The sequence below is a fragment of the Miniopterus schreibersii genome (genome assembly GCF_964146895.1).
Source record: "Miniopterus schreibersii genome assembly, chromosome: X".
NCBI classification, from domain to species: Eukaryota; Metazoa; Chordata; class Mammalia; order Chiroptera; family Miniopteridae; genus Miniopterus; species Miniopterus schreibersii.
The window spans coordinates 28,246,007-28,271,830 of record NC_138104.1 but is presented as its reverse complement, the minus strand read 5'-3'; the positions used below and the strand labels follow the sequence as shown (position 1 = coordinate 28,271,830).

At 38.8% G+C, this 25,824-nt stretch overlaps 1 protein-coding gene across 2 annotated transcripts; it reads left to right on the top strand.

Annotated features, from left to right (window-relative positions):
- The first annotated feature begins 15,748 nt into the window (after window positions 1-15,748).
- On the top strand, window positions 15,749-17,902 carry TCEAL8 (transcription elongation factor A like 8). 2 transcript variants are annotated; one of them, XM_081126061.1, is made up of 3 exons: window positions 15,749-15,834; window positions 16,263-16,331; window positions 16,929-17,902. In XM_081126061.1, exon 3 carries the CDS (start codon window positions 16,971-16,973, stop codon window positions 17,319-17,321), a length of 351 nt encoding a protein of 116 aa, XP_080982187.1. In that variant the 5' UTR covers window positions 15,749-15,834; window positions 16,263-16,331; window positions 16,929-16,970; the 3' UTR covers window positions 17,322-17,902. The 2 variants fall into 2 exon arrangements, with proteins under 2 accessions (XP_080982187.1, XP_080982188.1); XM_081126062.1 differs by lacking the exon at window positions 16,263-16,331 and having other exon boundaries at window positions 15,751-15,834.
- The last annotated feature ends 7,922 nt before the right edge of the window (window positions 17,903-25,824 follow it).

Sequence of the window (25,824 nt, the reverse complement as noted above, 5' to 3'; positions counted from 1 at the left end):
ATTGTTTCAGTTCAGAGAGGGAGACGGCAGTCACTGTTGAAATTCCAACCAGACCTAATTTCCCTTAGAAAGCAAAGACTTAATCTGCAGGAAGAAGGACAACAAAGCCCATATCCTGAAGGGAATTGTGAAAACCCAACACAACTAGGGAAAGGAAACAGAAAACAAAAATCTCTATGAGAGGAGTGGGCCCGCATGTGAGCTAGGCTCTGACACTATATCTGGAGGAGAGGCATGAACACATATAAAGGTTACACCACCAAAACTCAGGTTCACAGTGCTTGCCTAAAATGAAGACCTGATCAGAACATCAGAGAATGCCTGTCCCTCTCTATGATTGCCTTGTTTATTCACTCTCCCTCCTAAAAAACTATCTCTGAAAAGGAACCAAATTTAATTCCATGAATCTGTGGAGCAACTTATGCTCCAATGCATTGTCAAAAACAATAGAGCAATCAATCAACTTATTAGTGTTGCTTAACAGCCAATTATGTTCTGGGAAAGAGAAAGTAAAGAGAGGACTGCCAAAACCACTGTCATCTCAGAGAGACTGTGGGCATACCCAGTGCTGTGCCCTCTGAGGAGCAACATAAGAAGATTCACATAGCAGGGAGGAAATAGATATCAGTAAAATAATCCAAGCAGTCACTAAACAAATAAGCAAATAACAAAAGTAAGCCCCAGAAGGAGAGGACCAGTACTCAAGGTTACTAAAATATATTGTCTGAAAAAAATGCAAGACTTACAGAGAAACAGGAAAGTATGACACATACATGGGGAGCAAAGCAGGCAACAGATACTACCTATGAGAGTGACCAGATGTTGAATTTAATAAAAACTTCAAGGTATCCAATATAAATATGTTCAAAGAATAAAAATTACTGTGATTAAAGAAGTAAAGGCAGTTATGATGACAGTGTCATATCAAATAGAAAAAAAATAATAGAGTTATGAAAAGAAACAAGTAGAAATTTTGAGTACAAAGGTTGAAGTGAAAAATTTACTAGAGTAGCTCAGCAGTAGACGAGCTAGCAGGAAAAAGATTTAGTGAATATTAAGATTCATAGATGTTATGCAATCTGAGGGACAAAGAGAAAAAGGAATAAAGAAAAATGACCAGAGTCTTGGTGAAATATGGGACACTGCTAATTACACCAGCAAATACATAATAGGAATACTAAAAGGACAGGAAAAAGAGAAAAAGGAGCAGAAAAAAATTCAAAGAAATAATTTCTGAAAACTTCCCAAATTTGATGAATATTCATCTACTTATCCAGGAAGCTCAATGGACCGACAAACAAACACAACACGGTAAAAATGCTGAAATCCAAAGACAAGGAAAAATGTTGAAAGAAGCAAGAGAAAAATGACTCCTAATTTACAAGAGAACCCCAAAAAGATTAGCAGCTAATCTGTCATCAAAACAATGGATGCCAGAAGGAAATCAAACAATATATTAAAACTGCTCAAAATGTAAATGATCCAACAGTTATCCTCTATTCACCAAAGTTATCTTTCAAAAATGAAGGCAAAACACATTCCTAGATAAACAAAAAATGAGTGAATCTATTGTTAACATACACCTTACAAGAAATACTAAAGGAAGTTCTCCAGTTCTGAAAGCAAATGACCCCAGGGAGTTATTTAAATCCATGAAAAAAGAAAAGCACACATAAAGGTAATTATGAACATAGGAGTGCATATATTCTTTCAAATCAGTGTTTCAGGTTTCTTTGGATATATTCCCAGAAGTGGAATTGCTGGGTTATAAGGCAGAGTCTTACAATTTTCCGAGTTCAGGTCTTTCACATCTTTGGTTAAATTTATTTGTTGTTAATTTTTTTTGGTGAATTGTAAATGCAATTGTTTTCTTAGTTTATTTTTCTGATAATTCATTATTGGTGTATGTAAATGTAACTGATTTCTGGATATTTATTTTGTATCCTACTACTTTACTGAATTCATTTATCAGTTCTAACACTTTTTTGGTGGAATCTTTAGGGTTCTCTAGATACAGCATCATGTCATGTGCAAATAATGACAATTTTACTTCCTCCTTTCCAATTTGGATGCCCTCTATTTCTTCTTCTTGTGTAATTGCTGTGGCTAGCACTTCCAGTACTATGTTAAATAAAAATGTGAAAGTAGACATCTCTGTCTTATTCCTGTCTTAAGGGGAATCATTTTAGTTTTTGCCTCTTAAGTATGATGTTGGCTGTGGGTTTGTCATATATGACCTTTATTAAGTTGAGGTATGTTCCCTCTATTCCCACATTGCTGAAAGTTTTATCATAAATGGGTGCTGGACTTTATCAAATGCTTTTTATGCATCTATGGATATGATAATGTGATTTTTATCTTTCCTTTTTCTATGTGGTGTATCACATTTATTGATTTGTAGATATGGTACCAACCTTGCATTCCGGGAATAAATCCTACTTGATCTTGGTGTATGATCTTTTCAATGTATTGCTGGATCCAGTTTGCTAATATTTTGTTGAGGATTTTACCATCTATGTTCAGCAGAGATATTGGTGTATAATTTTCTTTCTTTATAGCATCTTTATCTGGTATTAGAATTAGAATAATGCTGGCCTTGTAAAATGATCTTGAGAGTCTTCCTTCCTCTTGAATTTTTTGGAATAGTTTGAGAAGGATAAGTGTTAGTTCTTGTTTTGAATGTTTGGTAATATTCACCTGTGAAGCCATCTGATCCAGCACTTTTGTCTGTTGGGAGTTTTTTGAATACTGCTTCAATTTCATTAGTTGTAGTCATTCTATTCAGATTTTCTGATTTTTCTTGATTCATTTTTGGAAGATTGTATGTTTCTGATTGTTCAATTTGTTGTCATATAGCTGTTAATAATATTTTATTACAATCTTTTGTATTTCTGTGGGGTCAGTTGTTACTTCTCTTCCGTTTCTGATTTTATTTATTTGGGTTCTCTCTCTTTTTTTATTGATGAGTCTGGTTAAAGATTTGTCAATCTCGTTTACCTTTTCAAAGAACTAGCTCTTGGATTCATTTATCTTTTGTATTGCTCCTTTAGACTCTATTTTGTTTTTTTTCTACTCTGATCTTTATTATTTCCTTTCTTCTACTCACTTTGGGCTTTGTTTGTTGTTCTTTTTCTAGTTCCTTTAAGTGTAAAGTTAGATTGTTTATTTGAGATTTTTCTTGTTTTTTGAGGTAGTCCAGCAGGGCTTATTAGGTTCAAAGCAGAACAAGATTTGGCCATGTGAAGGGAAAGCTCTGCTTTGGTCAGGTGTGCGAGGGAAAAATGGCCCTGTTCTATAGCCACACAACTCAGTCTGTTCCAGGTTTTGCTGGGAGCCCAAGCTCAGCAGGGAGGGGTGCCCAAGAGTGGGGAGAGTGAAGCTAGTGGATCTTTCATGTGGGGGAGGCTCTGATCAGGCTTTGGGGAAGATGGGAGGAGTGGTCACCACCCCAGAGTTACCCAATTCAGTCTATCTCAGATTCTGCACAACCTTGCTGGGGAGCTCACATTGGGCAGGGCTGGGGCATCAGGTGTCCAAAGGGTGGGGCTTCCGGATCTCTCATCAGGGGAAGGTGCCAGTCGGGTTCATGAGAAAGTAAGGGGAATTGCCCTTGCCCCAAAGCCACACAACTAGTCACTGGCACCCCCTGAGTCTGCCCAAACCTCTACACTCTGGCTCAGACAGCTGACTCTTCATCAGAGTATCCAAAGGGTGGGGCTATTGCATTCCCCCAGGCTGATGGTGTAGAAAGGGAGTGCTCCACCCAAGGAAGATGACATCTGTAGTGTGGGAGAGGGACTCAGCACAGGGATGCTGGCAGCTGTCCCTTCGGTTCTCTCCCCAGAGCCACAAACCCCAGTCTCTCCTCACATGAGTCTGGTCTGTTTTGCTCCTCCTCTGCCAGAGCCCAAGGTGAGTGACTGTGAATGAGATTTTGTGTGTTGGCCTTTTAAGAGTGCACCTCTGTCTCTAGTATACTCCTGTCTCTCCCAGGAGGACAGAATTCCCACTGATTTTCACAGCCAAATGTTTTGTGGCTTCCCAGTTCTGATGCTTCAGGCTTGGAAGCTTGGTATGGGGTTGAGACCCCCACACTCCTCAGAGGGGAGCTTTGCAGCTGAGATGTCCCTCCAGAATTTCAGTTGCTGCCTGTGGGTGTGAGACCAGCCCGTTTTGAATCTCTACCTTTCCTACCAGTCTTGATGTGGCTTCTTTTGTAAATCCTTGGTTATAAGACTTCTGTTTAGCTGGTCTTCAGTTGGTTATTCAGGTTGATTGTTCTATATTTTAGTTGTAATTCCAGTCTGGTCCTGTGAAGAAGCTAGTGTATCTTCCACTTACTCTGCTTTCATCTTGGAATCTCTCTCTTAAGTGATTTTTAAAAGCAACTGTTGAAAATAACACATTTAAATGTATTTTTTGGTTTGTAATATAGAGAAAAGAAATATATTTGCCAATAAAAGCACAAAAGAAATGGGTGGAACAAAGCTGAAATAAATCTAGAACATAACTAAAATCTCCCAGAAGAAATTAAGAGAATCAGAAATGATAAATAAGAAGGTTAACATAATAAATTATATCAATATATATTTACAATCCTTCTTCTTTCATCTTCCATAAAAGACATTTATATAAAACAACAATACTAATAATGAATGGGTTTATAACATTTTTGATGTAATATAGACAATAAGAATACCACAATAACTGGAAGACGGGAATAGAACTAAACAAGAGTTTTGGATGTAGATATCACTGGAATTAAGCAAGTATAAATCTGAAATAGATTCTGATAAGTTAATATGTATATGCAAAGTCCTACAGTAACCAAAAAGAAAATAACTTTTGAAATATAATCAAAAAGGTCATTAAAGAAAGTAAAATCGTTCATTAAAATATGTTCAATTAACTTAAAACAAAAGAAGGAAAGAGGAATAGAGGAATAAAAAATACATGAGACAGATGACAAAAAGTAAGTTGGCAAAAATAAATCCAATTATTTCAGTAATAACATTAAATGTGAATGGATTAAACAATTTGAACAAAAGGAAGAGATGTCAGACTGAATTTTTAAAAGATTCAGCTACATGCTGTTTACAAGGGACACACTTTATATTCAAAGGTACAAATAGATTGATAACAAAAGGATAAAAATATATACAGCATGAAAACAATAACCATAAGAAAGCTGGAGTGGTTATGCTATTATTAGACAAAATAAAATTAAAAACATTACTAAAATACATATAATGATACAACGGTCAATCCATCAGGAAAATAAAACAATATTACATATACACGCAACCATCAACAAGGCTGAAAAATACATGTAGCAAAAATTCTCAAAATTGATGAGAAAAATAAACAACTCTATCACAGCTGGAAATTTCAATATTTCACTTTCAATAATGGATAAAACAATGAGGTAGAAGATCACCAAGAAAATTTGAAGACTTGAAAAATTGTATAAATCAACTAGACCTAGCAGATATCTATAGAACATTTCACCCAGTAATAGCAGAATACAGTCTTCTCAGCTACATAATGAGTATTTCGCCAGGATAGTCTATATGATAGGCCATAAAAAACCTCAATAAATGTAAAAAGATAGAAATAATTGAAAGTATGTCTTCTGACCACAATAGAATGAGATTAGAAATCAACGTCAGAAATAAATATGAGATATATACAAATATGTAGAAATTTTAAAACACACTTCTCAATAATCAATGGGTCAAAGAAAAAAATTAAAGAAAAATCAAGAAACACATTGAGATGAATAAAAATAAAGACACAACATACCAAAACTTATGGGGTGCAGCTAGAACAGTGCAGGGAAATATGTAGCTGAAAATGCTTACATTAAAAAAGCAGATCTTGCCCTGGCTGGTGTGGCTTGGTTGGTTGGAGTGTCATTTCATAAAGCAGAAGGTGGCAGGTTCAATTCTCAGTCAGGGCACATATTCAGGTTGCAGGTCCTGCTAATTGATGTTTCTCTCTCACATCGATGTTTCCCTCTCTCTCCCTCTCTAAAAACAAACAAACAAACAAACAAACAAACAAAAAACCTATATATAAAGTGCCGGAGTGGCTCAGTTGGTTGAGTGTCGTCCTGTTGCTGGTTCAATCCCCAGTTAGGGCATGTACAAAAGGAAGCTGATCAGTGTCTCTCTCTCTCTCTCTCTCTCTCTCTCTCTCTCTCTCTCTCTCTCAGCATGTCATCAAGTGAGGATTTAAAAAAAAAATCTTTTAAAAAATGATCTCAAATAAAGAACCTAAACTTCAACCTTAAGACCTTAAGACAGTGGAAAAAGAAGAGTAAACAAACATGAAGTGAACATAAATAAGGACACAATAAAGATTAGAGTGAAAATTTATGAAATAGAGAAGAAAAAAATCAATTAAACCAAAAGTTCATTCTTTGTAAACATTAAAAAAGGACAAATCTTTAGCTAGATTGACTAAGTTGCTTTGAAAAACAGTGTTTTGACTGGATGTTACAAAGCTCAAGACAAAAAGGACTGTACATAAATACTGTGTTCTGGTTGGGAAATTTCTTTCTCACAGGGGTACATGATAGAAATTCTGAAACTAACTATATACGAAGGTTAAATAAATAAGTAAATTGATTGCACATAAGAAGAACCAGGTTTCTCACTATCAGAGATACAAGTTAAAAATCAGAGAGAAAGCTAAATGGATACCTGTGGTAATGGATTAGAGTAACATGTATTAGTATGAATTTTTGTGTATGTATACATATACATATGCATATACATATACACAGATAAGCACAGTAAATAAATATAGATAGGTATGTATACAATTTAGTATACATACATGTATCTCCTTGTTCTGTCAGCTGAGAATTCCTACAGACAATGGCACCCCAGTAGCAACCAGAACATCCTGCACTCAGATCTTAATTCTTAAATATGATTATCCAATAAAAGTAACCAAGACTCCTTGGAGAAATGCTGATTTGGAGGCTGGCAAAAGAAAAATAGAAGGTGAATCTGGGACATCTTGTACTATCAGAAAGCGTGGGAGCAGAAAAAGGATGAGGGTATGCCAACCTGAAAGATCTCCCAATGGCCAAGGCTGCAACAATTTGGGGAAAAAAATAAAAATAATAAAAATAATGACCATATTGGATTATAACCCCAAAGACTTAAAAATCCATGAGTCATACTGATAAAAACAAATTATTGTATCAATAAATAAATGGTGGGAGGGGAAATCTTCCTTACAAAATAATTTGAAACATCAAACTTAGAAGAAAATGAAGAATTTAAAAAATTACTATCAGAACATCACAGTAATAATTGCTGCAGGCAAAATCCACAGAACATTTGGATAGTCTCAAATCATATGACCCCAAATATTTATTAACTACTGTAGTTGTTTTCAAACATTCCCACAAATTCTTTTATATTCTTCCCTCCAGGAGGTTAAACTTAATCCCCTTCTTCTTTAATATGGGCTTCTAACAACTAAGGTATAAAAAGGAAAAAATAGTTAACTCTACAAGTAGAGAAACCTGGCAGACATCACCAGTGATCAGTCATGTTGATATCATGTAACTCTGACACTGTGATGAAAAAGGGCACTTCACCTCTGTGGTATTCTTCTCCCAAATCAATAACCCCAATCTAATTATGAGAAAACATCAGACAAACCCAAATTACGGAACTTTCTACAAAACAACCTCACTCTTCAAAAGTGTCAAGGCCGGGGGGGAAAGAAAAAACAGAGAAACTGTCACAGAGTAGACTAAAGAGACATGTTAACTAAATGCAACATAGTATCCTGGATTTAATCCCGGAACAGAAAAAAACACACACATTATTGGAAAACCTGGAGAAATCTGAATAAAATCTGTAATTTAGTTAATAGTATTGCACAAATGTTCATTTCTTTGCTTTTATAAATGCACCATAATAATTAGACAAAACTGAATGTAGGGTATAAGGAAATTCTTTGTACTATTTTTAAAACACTTTTTTAGAACTAAAATTATTTCAAAACAAAAAATTTAAAAATAGACCATACTGAGCTTCAAGAACACCAAAATAAAACTCTCTTAATGAATGGAAGTGACTGAATAATTGAGGAAACAAACTGAGTAGTCATTAAAAGAATTCATTATTCAGTGAGAATGGGAAGATTTTACAGAATACAGTTGACAAAAATTACTGGAAAATATAAAAGCACTCTACATTTATACCAGAAAATTGGAACTACTTAATAAACAAGTTTCATGCATATATATGCATTGCGTCTATGTGGATAGAATGGTATTCTCTAAATACTGTTCTGCCACTTTCTTCACTCAAAAACATAACTTGAAACAACCCACATGCCCATCAACAGAAGAATGGATAAACAAATGTGGTATATATACACAATGGAATATTATTTGGTCATAAAAAGGAGTGAAGTTCTGATATGCTACAACACGGATGAACATGGAACATTACGCTAAGTGAAAGAAGCCAGACACACAATAGGACAAATATTATATAATTTCACTTATATGAAACATATAAAATAGACTATTTCACAAAGAGATTAAAGATTACCAAGGGTTTGGGGGAGAAGGAGGATTGGAGAATTATTTCTTAATGAGTATATAGTTTCTGTTTGGGGTGATGAAAAAGTTTTGGAAACTGATACTGGTGATGATTGCACAACATTGTGCTACTGAATTGTACACTCGAAAATAGTTTAGATGGAAAATTTTGTTATAGATATTTCTTTAGTAAAAAATAAAAGATGTAATGATAAAGCATTTATTAATAAATATATTATGTTTTTCTGGAGAGAGAGATTAAGGATCCTTAAGAGTCAAACACCATGTGTAATCCTTGATTGGCTCTTGCTTTCTAAATAAAAAGCTGTAAGATATTCTTAGGACAAGTGGGAAAGTTAAATAGGGATGGAACATAAATAGGAGCAGAACATTTGATGTTATGACATTGTTAACTTTCTTCAATGTAATAATAATGCTGTGGTTATATAGGAGAAGGTCTTATTCTTAGGAGATACATGCTGCTTTAATGTTTAAGGATGAAGTGTTATAATGTCTGCAACTTACTTGCAAATAGTGATGCAAAACAAAGTGTGTGTGTGTGGGGGGGGGGCTATGGGTGTGTCTGCCTGCTCCTGTGTAGGGGGAGGGTGAGAGAAAAAGCAAATGTAGCAAAACATTAACAACTGTCAAATCTAAGCATAGGATATACAGGTGTTCATTGTACTATTCTGTCATTCTTTGTTTATTTAAACATTTTCATAATAATAAGTTAGAAACAAAATAAAAAATTCAAAGTCACACCACTCTATCTCCCAGAAATACTCCTGTTAACATGTTGCTTTAAATCCTTTTAACCTTTTTTCTATGCATAGATAAGTATTCCTTTAAAAAAAACCCCAAAAACAAAAAAAACAACACCCAACATGGGATCAAATGTACGTTGGTACCTTTTCATTCAGTCAAGTAACTTAACAAATGTTTACTTAACTATATCTTCCATAGGCCAGGTACATAGTGAATATTAAAAGACCTGTTTGAATTTTCACTGAATGTAACAAGAGAATTCAATGTGCCTAATTTATTACAACTATAGTTTGTAAAAAATCACATAAGAGAAGATAGATGAAAAAACTGTGAACTTTTAGTAACTGCATTGTAATATAGGGGCACCCTCATCAGGAAATATAACTCAGTCCAATTAAAAAAATATATATATACACATATATACATTATATATATATATACATACACACACACACACACACACACACACACATATATATATAATGTACATGAATATAATTTGATGTGCATTATTTCATTCTTTTTTGTATCTGCACAATTTCCACAGCATGGATGATTCATTTAATCATTTTCATATTAATGGAAATTTAAATTATTTCCACCAACTTGATGTTTCAACATTAGTTTTGTTACAAAGGTGAACTAGATTAGGATTTTCTCAAGGCACTTTCAGATAAGTGAGGGATACAAAGTAGAGAGCCAACAGGGTGGAAGTGCTAGGATGGGTAAATCCAGGGTCTAAAGGACAGTGTAGCATAGGCTACAAAATGGAACTGCCATTTGACCCAGTGATCCCACTTCTAGGAATATATCCTAAGAAACCCAAAACACCAATCAGAAAAAATATATGTATCCTCATGGTCACAGCGAAATTTACAATAGCTAACATCTGGAAACAGTCCAAGTGCCCATCAGTAGATAAGTGGATAAAAAAGCTGTGGTAGCCCTAGCTGGTTTGGCTCAGTGGTTAGAGCGTCGGTTTGTGGACTGACCTGGGTTTAATTCCAGCCAAGGGCACGTACCTCGGTCCCAGGCTCCATCCCTGGCCCCAGGTGGGGGTGCATGTGGGAGGCAACCAATTGATGTGTCTCTTTCACATCAATGTTTCCCTCTCTCTCTCTCTCTCTCTCTCTTCCCCTTCCATTCTCTCTGAAAAGCAATGGGAAAAAATATCCTCGGGTGAGGATTGAAAAAAAAAAAAAAGCTGTGGTAAATTTACACCATGGAATACTATGCAGCTGTAAAAAAGAATAATCTCTTACCCTTTGAGACAGCATGAAGGGACTTGGAGAGTATTATGCTAAGCAAAATAAGTCAGTCAGAGAAAGACAAGTATCACATGATCTCACTCAAATGTGGAATCTAAGGAACAAAATAAACCAATGAACAAAATAGATCCAGAGAGATAGAAGCATGGGACAGACTGACCAATCTCAGAGGGAAGACAGGGGTGCGTGGGTGGGTGGGGAGAGATTAACCAAAGAACTCTTATGCATATATGCATAACCCATGAACACAGATAGTAGTTTAATGAAGGCCTGGGGTGGGGGTGGGGGGTTGGTAGAAAGGGTCAATGGGGGGGGGAGGGGACATCTGTAATACTTTCATCAATAAAGATAAATTTTAAAAAAACCACCCAACCAGCAGCAACAGCAGTTTTCCCAACAGCTGTGCTTCTGCCACAGGAAAAAGTTACCTGGCCCAAACTGTAGTATAGTTGAAGTGTGCTCTCACGCCCCAACCCAGCAGATGCTAAACATAGATGCAGACCTCAAAGCTTAAACAAAGCAATCTTGAGAATCTAGCTGAGGTGGATCTTGAACATATTGTCACATATTAAAAGTCTAAGCAGACCAACTCAGGGATTCTTATTACAGTGGTCAACATGGACACTATGGGGACATTTGAAAAGACAGTGGTTATGACACAGCATTTCAGGTTCACAGCAGTTCTTAACATTCTGCCCTGGATAACTGGGTATCTTTGCCACAATAATCCACGATGTGTGCAGCGTTTAGCTATAAGTTCAGGAAGTGGGCAGAATTCTCTGAAAGAGGTAAGTATGATAGAATTTGTGCTCCAAGTTAAGTTCATTTGCTTGGATGTGGCCAGTGGCTATTCTGAATAGTTTGTGGAACTTTTGAAACTTATCCATGCCACCCATGGACACAAACAATGGTATGGGAAAGGACTGGGAGTGGGGTGGACTCAGGGTGGAGGGTATCAATGGGGGGGAAAGGGGGGATATCTGTAATACTTTCAACAATAAAGATAAGTTACAATAATAATAATAAATAAAAAAGAAACTCATCCATGCCAAATTTCCAAATGTTAGGGAATGAATGACAAGAGGGATGGTAGAAGAGTTTACTTTCTGAAACAGATGCACTCTTTTTTTTAAAATACATTTTTATTGATTTCAGAGAGAGGAAGGGAGAGGGAGAGAGTCATCATTGATCAGCTGCCTCCTGCATCCCACAAACTGGGCATGTGCCCTGATGGGTATCCAATCATGATCTCCTGGATCTTAGGTTGATGCTCAACTGCTGAGCCACGCTAGGTTGGGCTGAAACAGATGGATTCTAAGTGAAAATTAGCCCAGACTCTGTGTGCACCACTCACATCAGAATATGGGTGGACTACTCTCAGTTTAGCAAAGTAACGGAATGTGCTAAGTCTGTTTGCGCTCTGAAGGGGTAAAATCATCTGATAGAGGCCACTTGAGTGCGTACTATGCGGCCAAATCTTTGGATCTGGAGCAGATATTGCCATGCTGGGAGGGATGTTTCAAGCCATGCAGAGCATGCTAGAGAAGCGAGGGAGAGGAATACCAATCTCAAGCTCTTCTATGGATGAATTTGAAACAGTAATAAAGAAATGTGCAGGAGGAGTTGTTAAATATAGCTCCTCAGAGCACAAAACTGTGGAAGTGACTTCTAAAGGGAACACAGAAAACAATATTCTGGATATCAAATTTTTATGTAAGAGCTTTTGAATGCTAACATGCTGCCTCCTTTTTCCTCCCTTCACACCACCTGGTCAGAGGCTCAGGGTGTCTATGTTCTAGAATGCATGTCTTCAGTGTTAAAATTAACATGTGCATATTTTTCATTCCTTTTTAAAAATAGTTTTTACTTCAATATAGTGCTACTGTCTTCAAAAATCTATTTAGAACAAAATAAGTTGATGAGCAAAATGGATCCAGTGACTGACGAATCTCAGAGGGAAAGTGGAGGTGGGGGTGGGGGAGGAAGAGATTAACCGAAGAATTTATATGCATATACCCATAACCCACAATAGTGTGGTGAAGGCCTGGGGTGGGGGTGGGTGCCGGGTAGAAGGGGTCAATGGGTAAAACAAGGGGACATCTGTAATTCTTTCAACAATAAAGATAAATTTTTTAAAAATCTATTTATATTTAAAAGCTACTGTGATTAATTTAATTTCAAAGGTAGTTGAGTGTTGTATTGATGCACTGAAATTGTTCAGGGACCAAGTTGAAGGTGAAGATTTGTATCTCTCTTGTGAACATTTAGGAAGACAGGGTCAATATCCTCTGTCAATAATAGTTCCATAAAAATAGTGTTGGGGTATATAAGCAGAATAAGCAGAGGAATGGACAATGAAACTTCTGTTCCTATTTTTGTGCAGTCAAGAATTTTCCTTTGTGGGCCAACTGGCCAACAGCTCCTTCTGAAGCGCTGAGATTTTTGGCTGATGCATCATTTAAAATCACAAGAGCCACTCAAGCATCATGAAAGCTGGAGCCTGACCTCTACTCCCCATTCCCAATTCACATCTGACTACCTGCCTAGTTAGATAACCCTCCTCTCTCCACTTCCCGCCACCCCACACAAAAACACACAGGAATGGGGAAAGGTACACAAGGCAACATTTGCTGAGGGCATGGCAGGGGGAGGGGCAGACGCTGTGTGCAGCATCCAGGGAGAGAGATCACTTCCAGCTGGGGTGGCTTCAGAAGCTGGGTGATGAAGGCTGAACCCCCAAGAATGAGCAGGACCAGGCTCTAAGAAGAAGAGGAGGGCAATCAGGAGGAAGAAAATGTCATGCAAGGACAAAGAGATTGAAGAAGGCACACTTGGGGCGGAGTGAATGAGAGTTCCTTTTGAATGGGGCAGAGAAGTGGATGACTTGTGTTCTAAGGCTCAGTTCTGATCAATGCTGCATTTCAGGATGAGGAAAGTAGGGTTTACTTTGTGGATGGTAGGGTTGCCAGCCAGGGCCTTTGGGCAGAAGAATGACAAGTTGAAAATAGTGAAGAGTGAAGTTAAATTTGATGATAACATGCAAGGTAAATTGGAAAGGGAGAAGGAGGCGCTGAAGGCAGATAGGTCAGAGAAGGGGTTACCTGGGTGAAGCAATAAGGACCTAAACCTGTACACAAATATTTATAGCAGTTCTTTTCATAATTACTCAAAACTAGGAACAACCCAAATATCCTTCTGTGGGTAAATGGGCATATAAACTGGAACATCCTTATGACAGAATACTACTCAGCAAAAAGAAAAGAATGAAAACTATTGATACATGAAACAGCTTAAATGAATTTGAGGGCATTATGCTGAATGAATGAAGCCTGTCTCTAAATGTGACATATGGTAGATTTTATTTATATGTCATTCTGTAAAAGGTAAAACTATAGGAATCTGGAATAGATCAGTGGTTGCCAGAGTTCAGGGAAGGGGTAAAATATAACTACAAAGGGGATAGCATGAGGGAATTTGGGGGGGGGGGTAATTGAACTGTGTATCCACTATGCTGGTAATTACACAAAACTATATATTGTTAAACTTCATGGAGCTGTACACCCAAAAAGGGGTCAATTTTGCAATATGATATTATGAAAAAAAATACCAGAGTTGTCCTATATTAAATATAAGATCTGAAATAATGGAAACATTTTGTAACGGCGGTTAATGACTACATCTTTATAATTCACTAACTATATTTACATTAAAAACTCTTCCTCAAATAATAGAAAGTGTATCCTTCAACTGTGGAATAACATTTTCATGCTTAAATATAAATTATAAAACATTAAGCCAGCAAGAACATTTATTTTTTCCAACCCTTCCTTCCCCATGGTGGACTCTGTTGTTGGCTGCCATATCCCACTGTGACAATCTTAGACAAGAGACCCCTCTTTGCCTCCTTCCCAAGACTCTGGAGATGGTCTCACTGGCCAGATTGCCATTCCAGACATCAACACACTTCCAAGTACCAGTGGATTCTGGGAGGTGGGGATATCAGTTTCCTCAAGTTTTTTTTTTTTTTTTTTTTACAGCAATGATGTTCTCTCCTCGTTCTGATCATAACAATTATACATGTTGCTAGTTCTCTTTTTAATATCTCAAGAGTGCCAATGAGTGAATAAAAATTCTACCTGCTAATAAGCCTCACACCAAATAGTGGGATACTCTCTGAGTGTTTCATGAATGTATGAGAGTTATTTTCCAACATATTTCTTTGTGTTCCAAAATGAAGCTTACTCTGAAGAAAGCAGGCTTTTCTATGGACTCATTTAATGAACAAGGCACTGGATGCACTTGAAGGTCTGTCTGAAGCCTCCATTTGAAAACCAAGTGGAACCATCCAGCACTCCTCAACGAAAAGTCAGACATAGCGCTTGATAATTCAAGTTCAGCCAGAAAGAGAAAAAAGTCTTGAATTACTTATATAAACTTGCTAACTAGAGAAAACTGGGCCTCTTTGCACACATTAATTTGGGAGTTTTTAAAGGTGCTGTTTCAGTAAGAGTTAAAAAAATTTTTTTTTTCTAACACATCAATATGATGCGAAAACTGTCGTTTCATTTGTAGCTATTTTCCAAAGTCTTAAAAATTGATATAACTAATTTGTGCTCCATAATGTGTCAATTATTTCTTATATAGGATCTCTTTAAAATATTTTAAAAGTATGCTGATTGTTTGAAACATTAACCAAGACACACACCTATTCAAGAAAACTAGTGAAAGAAAAAACACACATCCTCACTCCTAGATTCTTTTCTACTCGTGCAGGGTCTACCACCTTCGCCCATTTTAATGCTAAATAAGACCACAGAGGAAATGGTGGACTGTAGGGTGTTGGGGGAAGAGGGGGGGTGGGCGAATTGGATGCAGGAGAGTGAAAGAGATGATTCCCTAAAGATGAAGGAGAAATGGTCGATTAAACTCAAGAGGCTGATCCTCCCTGGTAATCCAAGGAAGGCGAATAGAAACTGCAGGGAGAAGTACCAGTTTTATTGTTTCTGATTGGCAAGTACGAAAAAAGACTGACAGCATCAAGTGGAGGGAATGCAGGGGGCGGGTTGCGGTGTTAAAAGGGAGGGGTAACTGAGGACTCCAGCTCATTGATGACGCGCGACCCTCACGTGACCAGGAGTCGACGTGTGCAGAAGTCCTTATAGTCGGTGGCCTGCTTCCCTGTAGCAGCTCCCTATTGCTGGAGAAGAAAAGTGCCCCGGATCCTTTCAGGTGAGTATAAAGGTGGAAGCTGCCTTGGGGACCCTGCGGTCTAGGAGTCAGGGAACAGAAGCCAAGCAAGGCCGGCACTGCTTTCTCAACACTACAGTTCCGCCAAACTCCCATTTTTGTGCAGGATTTTTGGGCTGTTTGGTGTGTGTGTGTGGTGGTGGGGGGGGAGTGGGGGTGGAGAGGGAGAAGTGTAGCCAATTGAGGGTCGAGCGCGAGAGAGACATAGAAACAATTTGGAAATAACTTGCATCTCCCATTCTCTGCTTGCAGGGAACCGGTGGGCACCGGGCAGGGAGGGCGGGGTTGCCTGAAAAGGAGAAAGAGGGTGAGGACGTGGGGAAACTTTAGAGGAACAAGGCCTAGGATCGTGAAGGGGACCCGCGATTCGGGTACCGGCCTGCTCACCAAGCACTCCTGTTGGTCCGCAGGACTTTTGGTCTTTTGGGCGCGACACAAATCCAGTGAGGGAAGGAGAAAAATCTCCTGGATCCCTGCAGGTCAGTGTAAGGGTACAATTGCCTCATGCCCCTTGGGGTGGGGGGTGGGAGTGGGAGTGTGGATGACACCAAAGCCCATCTCGCGGTCGCCGCAGCAGCCTCTCCCCATCCGGATTAAGCCCGGAGGCCTTTGCAGAGCCTGCGGCGGAAATGAGGCGGGGGAGGGGGTAAGGTTGGAGAGGCATGGAAGGGGGAGGGGAGGCCTGAGACTGGACTAGCCGGTCTCAGGTGAGGGGATGGAGGTTGGGATGGTTTGGGAAAGCCCGAGAGGGCGCGAGTGTTGGAGACCAGTGGCGAGGGAAGGGTTAATTGCTTCCGCGCAGCCTGCATTTCTGGGCCTGGAGCAGGGCCTGCTGGGAAATGGTGGGCTGGAGCCGGAGGAAAGAAGATGGAGCTGGAGTGAGAGGGGGAGGGAAGGGAGGTGGAGGAAGGGGTGGAGTCAGGGGAGTTCGGAGCCTGAGAATCTGGCCCTCTGTAGTTGGAAAACTTTGACAATTAGGAATCCGAATGAGAAAAGGCCAGTCTCTCTGGGAATCCGTACTCTGGCTACTGGTGTGTTAGCCTGGCATCTAGTTGTTTTGTTTCCTTGTTTTCTAGGATTCCTTTATTTAAAAAGGCAATAATAGAAAAATATTCAACATGCAAAAGTCTTGTGAAGAAAATGAAGGAAAACCACAGAACATGTCAAAGGCCGAGGAAGACCACCCTTCAGAAGATGTACCACAGGAGGCAGAAGGAAATCCTCAACCTTCGGAAGAAGGTGTAAGCCAGGACGCAGGAAACCTTAGAAGCGGGCTGACTCAACCTGTCCAGGGATTTAAAGAGGACACTCCCGTGAGGCATTTGGACCCTGAAGAAATGCTAAGAGGAGTAGATGAGTTGGAAAGGCTTAGGGAAGAAATAAGAAGAGTAAGAAACAAGTTTGTGATGATGCATTGGAAGCAGAGACATTCACGCAGACGACCTTATCCTGTGTGCTTTAGGCCTTGAATTCTTTTTTTATCTGATAGTAAAATATGGCCCCTGCTTTCTTTCTGTTAGCATTTTATGACATACCTTTTACCCTCAATTTACTTTTAATCATCTGGTGGAATTTTGTTTTAGATAGTTTCCTTGTTAACCAGCATCTTACTGGATTTTGTATTTTGACCCATTCTCCAGGTCTATTTTTCATTTGGGAAGTTTCACACAAATGCATGAAAATATGTCCATTCCATATTGTAAAGTAACATAAGTTACAAAGCATATTTAGTATCAGTTCACATATGTAGGATAAAAATTCCAAATTGTGTGTGCGTGTGTATATACATACATACATACATCAAAAACTTAACTGTGCTTATTTCTGTGTGGTGTGAGTTTTCTTTTTGCTTATATGTATTTTTTAATGAACTCGTGTCACAGACAGAATTAAAATTTTTTAATAAGTAAGAGAATAAAATAATTTACAACCAGCTTATAAGGGCAATGGGGGCACCCAAACTCTTGATGAAATAACTATTAAAATGTAAACCTCAAGTCACCTCTGGATCTCTTAGCCAGAGGAATAAAACTGGCAATTATTACAGACACACTTGCTTAAGTCCTGGTCTTTTCATGGGGAAAATTGGCCTCACAAAGCAGCTGTGGGGAAGAAAGGAAGGGACTCTAGGATGTGCTTGGTGGGCTCATGTTCCTACCTGTGCATACAGGATCCCAACCCACTAGAGAACATAGTTATTTGAGGGAGGGCCCTGGCATGACTCAACTTGTGTTCTGGAACAAATCCAATAGGCAAGGAGGTGGAAGCTTCCATGCCAGTCTTCTGATGGTGAGCTCCACCTCCTCCCCTCCCTTGGAACTTGCCATGTCTGCTGGGTCCTTTGCTCCCTTGCTGGCCCCACTGCTGATGGGGCTCTGGAGTTGAGTGTCAAATCCCCACTGAGTTACCTGGAGTCCCCAGGGGGTTGAACTCCCCACTCTGTTTTCTGAAGCCTCTTTCTGCGTTACAGTGACAATACAGGTGGGGATTGTCCCAGGAATGCTTGGGTCACGGTGCTTTGCAGAGTTCTTAGCAAAATAGCCCCTTTTGTTTTTCAGTCCCACAACCCTTCCTCTCCATAGGAGTCAGACATAATGAGTTCATTTTGGGAGTTGGACAGGGTACAAGGCTGAGTGAAAAATGCTGTAGTCAGAGTTATTGCCCTAGGTCTAAGGACTAAGATTTTCTTAAGTGAGATTATCTTTCCCTGAAGGTTCCTGGTGGGCCTGCCTTCCTGGTTCAGAAGACTCAGGATATGTATAAATTGCACAAAGCAATACAGGAAAGAGATTTAAGGGAATAGTCTCGTTTACCTGATCCCATCCCCAGTTGAAATGTGTAAAAAACAACGTGTAAAGGCAGTAAGAACTTTATTAATGCACTTGAAGTCAAATGGCTACTATGTAAATGTTAGGAATTATACTTCCCTTACAGGTCAAACAAAGACTTAACTTTTTCTCCTGATATTTCCACATACTTTTGTTTAATGGACACATCATGTTTTATCATTTAACTGATTTATCTTTTTTTAAATCCTCACCTGAGAATGTTTTTTATTGATTCTTTTTTGGGGGGGGGGGAGAAAGAGATGTGAAAGAGAAACATTGATCAGTTGCCTCCCATACGTGCCCCGAGCAAGGATCAAACCCGAAACCTGGGTATGTACCCTGAGTGGGAATCGAACCTGTGACTCTTTCATGCACCAGAAGATGCTCCAACCAATGGAGCCACACAGGCCAGGGCTTTAATTGATTTCTTGATTATTAACAAGGAACCAATAAGTTTTTCAAATTCTGCTATTCACTCAATAATCTTGCACAAATCTTTTTATTTCTCTAGTATTGTGACAAGCAATTCCAAAAAGAAATAGTGCATGGAATGGATTGCACTCTAAAGCTTTTATCAAAGTCTTGTATAATCACCTGCATCAGACTCACCTGGGGAACATCTTAAAATACTGATTTCTGGGCCCTACTCACTGACAAAAGGTGAGCTATAGAAATAACAGTTCACAAGTTCCTCCAAGTGATTATCATACGTGCTGAAACATGAGGACAACTGGTATATAGTGTATGCTTTCCCTTATTACAAATAATTAGAAGAAAGTATTGGTGAATTTTATTGAAATTCAGGAAGTAGAATTCTATAACTGCATTTATTTTTTAAGTATGAACTTTTAAAGGAAAAGATTGATAGATTTATACATAAAATTTAAGATTCCCTTTAACAAAGAAAGACAAGATAAAAAGCCAAGGGAGGGAATATAATATAGGATGAACTATGTTTGGTCATGATTCACTTTTCCCAATATCAGTAGTATATATCCAAGTTCTCTTTTTTTGTGATCAGCTCACAAAACAGTGAGCAAACCCTGTGCCCCCTTTTCACTGTGTGATGCCATTTTGGGGGATTTTTAAGTCTTTAGACAAGTCTTCAAAGTTATGGCAGACTGATGATTGTTGGTCAGGCTGGATTCCAGCTGGAGTGAGATGAGGATCCAGGGGCTCACTGTGACAGTTTTACAGGCAGGATGAATCCATCCCCCTGGTGCTCTAAGGGGTGGTGCTAAGGTAGGATGTAAAAGGACTCACCCCAACCACACTCCTCTCCAGGTTGTGACTTTGGTTTCTCTGCTCCAGCCTGCAGCAGGCACCAGACCCTCCTAGGCTGATGGCCAGGCAGTCCTGGACATGCTTACCTAGAGGACAATGACTGGCCCCATCTGAAGTCAGAGCACTTTGCTTTTCCTTCCTTCTGTTTCTCTTTTGGGGAACTTTTTGTAGAGGAGGAGATAAAGCCCCCGGGATTTCTAGCTGGGAACATTGGTTGGGATCATCTCTGAGCAAGACCTCTGACCTGGGCCTGACCAGGTCACTAGGGGCTGAAGCAGAAGCCGCTGGCTGGTCCTTCTCTCAGAGTACAGTGAAGTGAGCCCCCCTCCCCCAATAGTGATGGACTTCCAACAAAAGCTCACCCACCTTGCTCAGGCTCCCAGAAGGGCCTTGGATATGTCCCAGCCTGTTTGGGTGGTTCTGTGGTGATTTTAGCTGTGTGTGTGCCTGGCGCAGTGCTTGTGATGTCTGCATCAGCCAAGGCTCAGAGACACAGTAGACCCCAGGTAAAGGGAGTTTGCAAAACCATGTGGTCCTTCAACTCAGGAGAAAAGTGTCACTACCTGTGTGAACACCCCTATGCACTGCAAGTCCAGCCCTTGACTTGGGGGCCAGGGCTGTCAAACTGTGAATTGGTGTGAAGTTGCTTTTGAAGGCATTTATGATGGAGGAAGCAATGCCATTATGATCCTTGTTCTTTAGGTCTGCCATCTGAGGAATCATTATTACTTTTTCTGACATCCTAAAGGACTGGTTGGGCAATAAGGTGAAGATGAAATTCAGATTCTTGGGTTTAAAAAAGCAAAGTGGTTAAATATATGGCCATAGAGACAGATAAACTTGGATTCCAATCTGAGTTAGTCTTACAGTATGTGACCTTGCATAAACCAGTTCTTTGAAGTGAATATTTATAGGTAGTGTTTTCATGGAAAATTTCTAACTTCATCATTATCTTTCTATTTCTAGTTTTATTATTTTCAATTAACATGTGGAGTTTTTATGATCAGAAAAAAAGTAAAGGTGAAAATAGTATAATTCTTTTTGTCCTTTCTCTTAGCTGAAATAGGGGCTATTGGCTCTTTCAGTTCCTCATTTGCTTTCTGTTTCATATTACTTCTGAGAAGAATCTGGTATAAGTGTCAGACCTCTGTGGGTCCTGGCTGAGAAGCTTCCCCGCTCTATGCGACCTCCTTGCCACTCTCCCTTGTGAGCTAAATTGATGCTGTATTTCTGTCTGGTCACAAGGTGTTATTTCATAACTATGTTTTAAATATCCTCTCAGCCCTGGCTGGTATTACTCAGTGGTTAGAGCATCAGCCCAAGGACTGAAGGGTCCCGGGTTCGATTCCGACCAAGGGCACATACTTGGTTGCAGGCTCAATCCCCAGCCCTGGTGTGGGTTAGTGCGGGAGGCAACCACTTGATCTCTCTCTCTCTCTCTCTCTCTCTTTTTCTCTCTCATTCTCTCCCTTCCACTCTCTCTGAAAAGCAATGGAAAAAATATCCTCAGGTGAGGATTAAAAAATAATAATAAATAAATAAATATCCTCTCATAAAATGATATTTATTTTTCTTCCTTTCTTTTTTATTTTTAATCCTTGGCCGAAATTGAACCCGGAACCCTTCAGTCTTAGGGCTGATGCTTTAACCACTGAGTAATACCGGCTAGGGCAGTGATATTTATTTTTCAAAAATAAAATGGCAATAAACATAAATATCAAAAAACATAAAACTGATTCTAAACTCTACTTTAAAAATAACAGGTATAGGAAAATACTGGAAAGGATAAACACTCAAATGCATTTGTTCACAAATATGCATTGTATTTATTTACTCATTCAACAAATATTTACTGGTTGCCTCCTATGTGTCAGATTTTGCTAGCTAAAATCAATTTATCCATTTCTGACTTTTCTCCTCAGAAACTGTATTCAACTGCCTGCTGATAATGGACTAGATAAATATTATCCAACAATATGGGCAGAACTCTGTATGGACATATACTCATCAGTTTTAGCCAGTTTATCCCTAATGCTGGAGGCTCACCACAAAGATAGGTACTCACACATATATACCCTCACACGTTTCCATTTATATTTATTTTTTTATATCTCAATTAAAGTTGACATTCAGTATTATTTTATATTAGCTTCAGGTGTACAGCACAGTGGTTACATAATCATGTTGTTAACAAAGTGATACCCCGGATATTTCAAGTACCCATATGGCACCATATTACATAGCTTTTACGATATTATTGACTATATTTTTTATGTTGTACTTAACACCCCTGTCACTATTTCGTAAATGCCAATTTTTTTAAGTAGTACATAAGTTTTTTAAAAGTATGTTTTTATTGACTTTAGAGAGAGAAGAAGAGAGATGGAGATAGAGAGACATCGACTGGCTGCCTCCTGCATGCCCCCTGCTAGGGATTGAACCTGCAACCCGGGCATGTGCCCTGAGCAGGGATTGAACCATGACCTCCTGGTTCATGGGTCGATGCTCAACCACTGAGCAGAATTTTCACTGATACATCTCCTCAGTCAAGAGAAACAAAGAAAAGAATAAACAAATGTGACTACATTAAACTAAAAAGCTTCTGGACAGCAAAACAAACCATCATCAAAATGAAAACGGAGCCCCCCTGTATGGGAGAACATATTTGCCAATGACACATCTGATAACGGTTAATTTCCAAAATATATAAAGAACTCATACAGCTCAAAACAGGAAGACAAATAATCCAATTAAAAATGGGCACAGGACCTGAACAGGCACTTCTCCAAAGAAGACATACAGCTAGGCCAGTATGGCTCAGCGGTTGAGCATAGACCTATGATCCAGGAGATCGAGGTTAGATTCCTGGTCAGGGCACATGCTGGGGTTTTGGGCTCCATCCCCAGTTGGGGGCATGCAGGAGGCAGTCGATTAATGAATATCTCTCATAATTGAGGTTTCTGTCTCTCTCCCTTTCCCTTCTTCTCTCTGAAATCAATTAAAACAAAAAATCCCCACAAAGAGGACATACAGATGGCCAATAGACATATGAAAAAAATGCTCAACTTCATTAATCATCAGAGAGATGCAAATTAAAAGAACTATGAGATATCACCTCACACCAGCCAGAATGATTACCATTAATAAATCAACAAACAACAAGTGCTGGTGAGGATGTGGAGAAAAGGAAAAGCTAGTACACTGCTGGTGGGAATGCAGACTGGTGCAGACACTGTGGAAAACAGTGTGGAGGTTCCTCATAAATTAAAAATGGAACTACTGTTTGACCCAGCAACTAAGAATTTTTCTAAAGAAGCCCAAAACACCAATCAGAAAGAATATATGCATCCCTATGTTCATAGCAGCATTATTTACAATAGCTAAGATTTGGAAACAGTCCAAGTGCCATAAGTAGATGAGTGGATAAAAAAGCTGTGGGACATTTACACCATGGAATACTATGCAGCTGTAAAAAAGAAGGATTTCCACCCTTTGTGACAGAGTGGATGGACTTGGAGAGTATTATGCTGAGTGAAAAAAGCCAGTCAGGGAAAGACAAATATCACATGATCTTTCTTATAAGTGGAATCTAATGAACATAATAAACTGACAAACATTATAGGCCCAGAGGCATGGAGGTATGGAACAGCATGACATACCTCTGGGGGGAGGGGGGAGCCGAGAAGAGATTAACCAAAGAATTTATATACATATATGCATAACTCAAGGACACAGACAATATTGTGGTGAAGGCCTGGGATGGGGCAGGGGCTCAGAGAAGGGAGGCAAAAGGGATGAAATTTGGGAGATATCTGTAATACTATGAACAATAAAATAAAAAATAAAAATTTAAAAAATCCCACAAAAACTCAAGCCCTAAGCAGGATTCCTCTAATGATTACACGTCTATACCCAGGAGCTATTAGCCTGCAGACCATGGAAACAATGCAGTGCAGGCTGGAATAAAATACAGTTAAAGAGACCTAGCATTTCACTCTGTTACACCAGAACTGATAAATGAATTTAGCAATTTCATAGGCTACAAGATTAACATAGAAAAATCAATTGTATTCTTATATAGTAGCAAACAATTGGGAAATTAAATTTTACAAATTCCATCTACAGCAGCAACAAAATCCATAAAATACCTAAGACTAAATCCAGCAAAATATGTCCAAGACCTCCAGGATGTCAACTATAAAACATTTCTGAGAGAATTTAATAAGATCTAAATAAATGGAAGTTATACCATGTTCATATATTGAAAGACTATTAATACAGCTATTCTCACCAAATTTGTCTACAGATTTCTGATAAAAATTCCTGCAGGCTTAAGAAAAAATAGTTAACCAGCTGATTTAGAATTTATATGAAAATTCAAAGGAACTAGAATATCCAAAGCAATTTAATAGAGAAGGGATGGATTACAAATGGGAACAAAGAGACTTTTTGAGGTGATGGAAGTGTTTGCTATTTTGGTTGTGGTCATGGTTTCATAGGCTTCACTTTAATAAAGCTGAAATGCTTACTCACATGTAGACACAGGCCGAAAGGACTGAAAGTGACAATGTGTTTTGGTGTTTTGTTCTCATTTTTGGTTTGCTTGTTTTTGCTTTTTCCATTGTAAGTTCATTTTTTTCCCCCTTGCTGACCTCTTTAAACTCTCAGCAATATCTCCACTTTCTGTATTTGAAGACAACAGCATATGCTACTGAAAGTCTGACTTCTTTTCTCAGAGATCTTTTTCTTGTTAATTACTAAGCTTCTATCCCAAGCCTTGCTTCAAAAATCTATAAAAACATATTTTCTTCAAGAAACGAAAAAGTTTACAAACATGAATATATAAATGACTGATGCAGGTGAATGTGTTAGTCCCTTTTGTTGTTCCTGGTTAATTTACTTTTGTTTTCATAAGAGATTCATTTTATTTTCTTACAGGCTTCTTTAGGGACACCCCCAATGACATCTCTTTATCACCACCTTAAAAACTCAGAATGTACTGCCCACCAAGATCAGAAAAAGTTGATACTCCCATGAGATGCATAAATTAATAAAATTGTGCACTGTGGTAACTCAGGTCTTCAATCACCTTCTGACTTGGCCCCCTGACTTTTACTTTTTCCACAAAGTTCTGACCTCACTTCTCCACCCTTGCAGAAACACCCAGGAAAGGGTGCTTCCTCCATTTCACCTTCAGTTATGTTCTGACCATGGTCCCTGAATTTTATTGCTTCTAGAAAGTTCTGTACTTATCCCTCACCATCAGATAAACACCCAGGAGGGGAGGTGTCTTAATTTGGTTCTCCTTCAACCAATCACATTGTGACATTCTTCTCTGACCTTTACCAGTTCCAGGAAGTTTTGACCATATCATCCTATTCCCTCAGAAACACCAAGGGGAGAGGATTTATTTCAGGTCTTCAAAAAACCATATTCTGAACCCCAACATTGACTCTTACTTCTTCCAGAAAGTCTGTTCTTATCCTCATCATCACCAATAACCTGGTGAGGCTTCCTTCGGTTCTTCTGCCAGTCAAGTTTGATCTCACCTTCTATCCCCAGATTTTTCTAAAAATCGATGCTACCTTGGGGAACCTAGAAAGTATGGTATTGATTTTGGTATAGAAAGTATGGTATTGATTTTCAGTGACCAAAAGTCCATTCATGAACATTATTCAATCACCTACCTATTAAGAAGTGCCTATGAGCTCCCCACCTTGCATTTTCAGATCAGTCTCTCCATGATCCCCTTCTTCTAGACAGAAGATGAAATATCTTTCTAGCTCCAAAATGTTATAAGGGGCACAGAGTCCACCTTAAACGTGTTTCTCAATTGAACATGCAGAAACTCAGATGACTA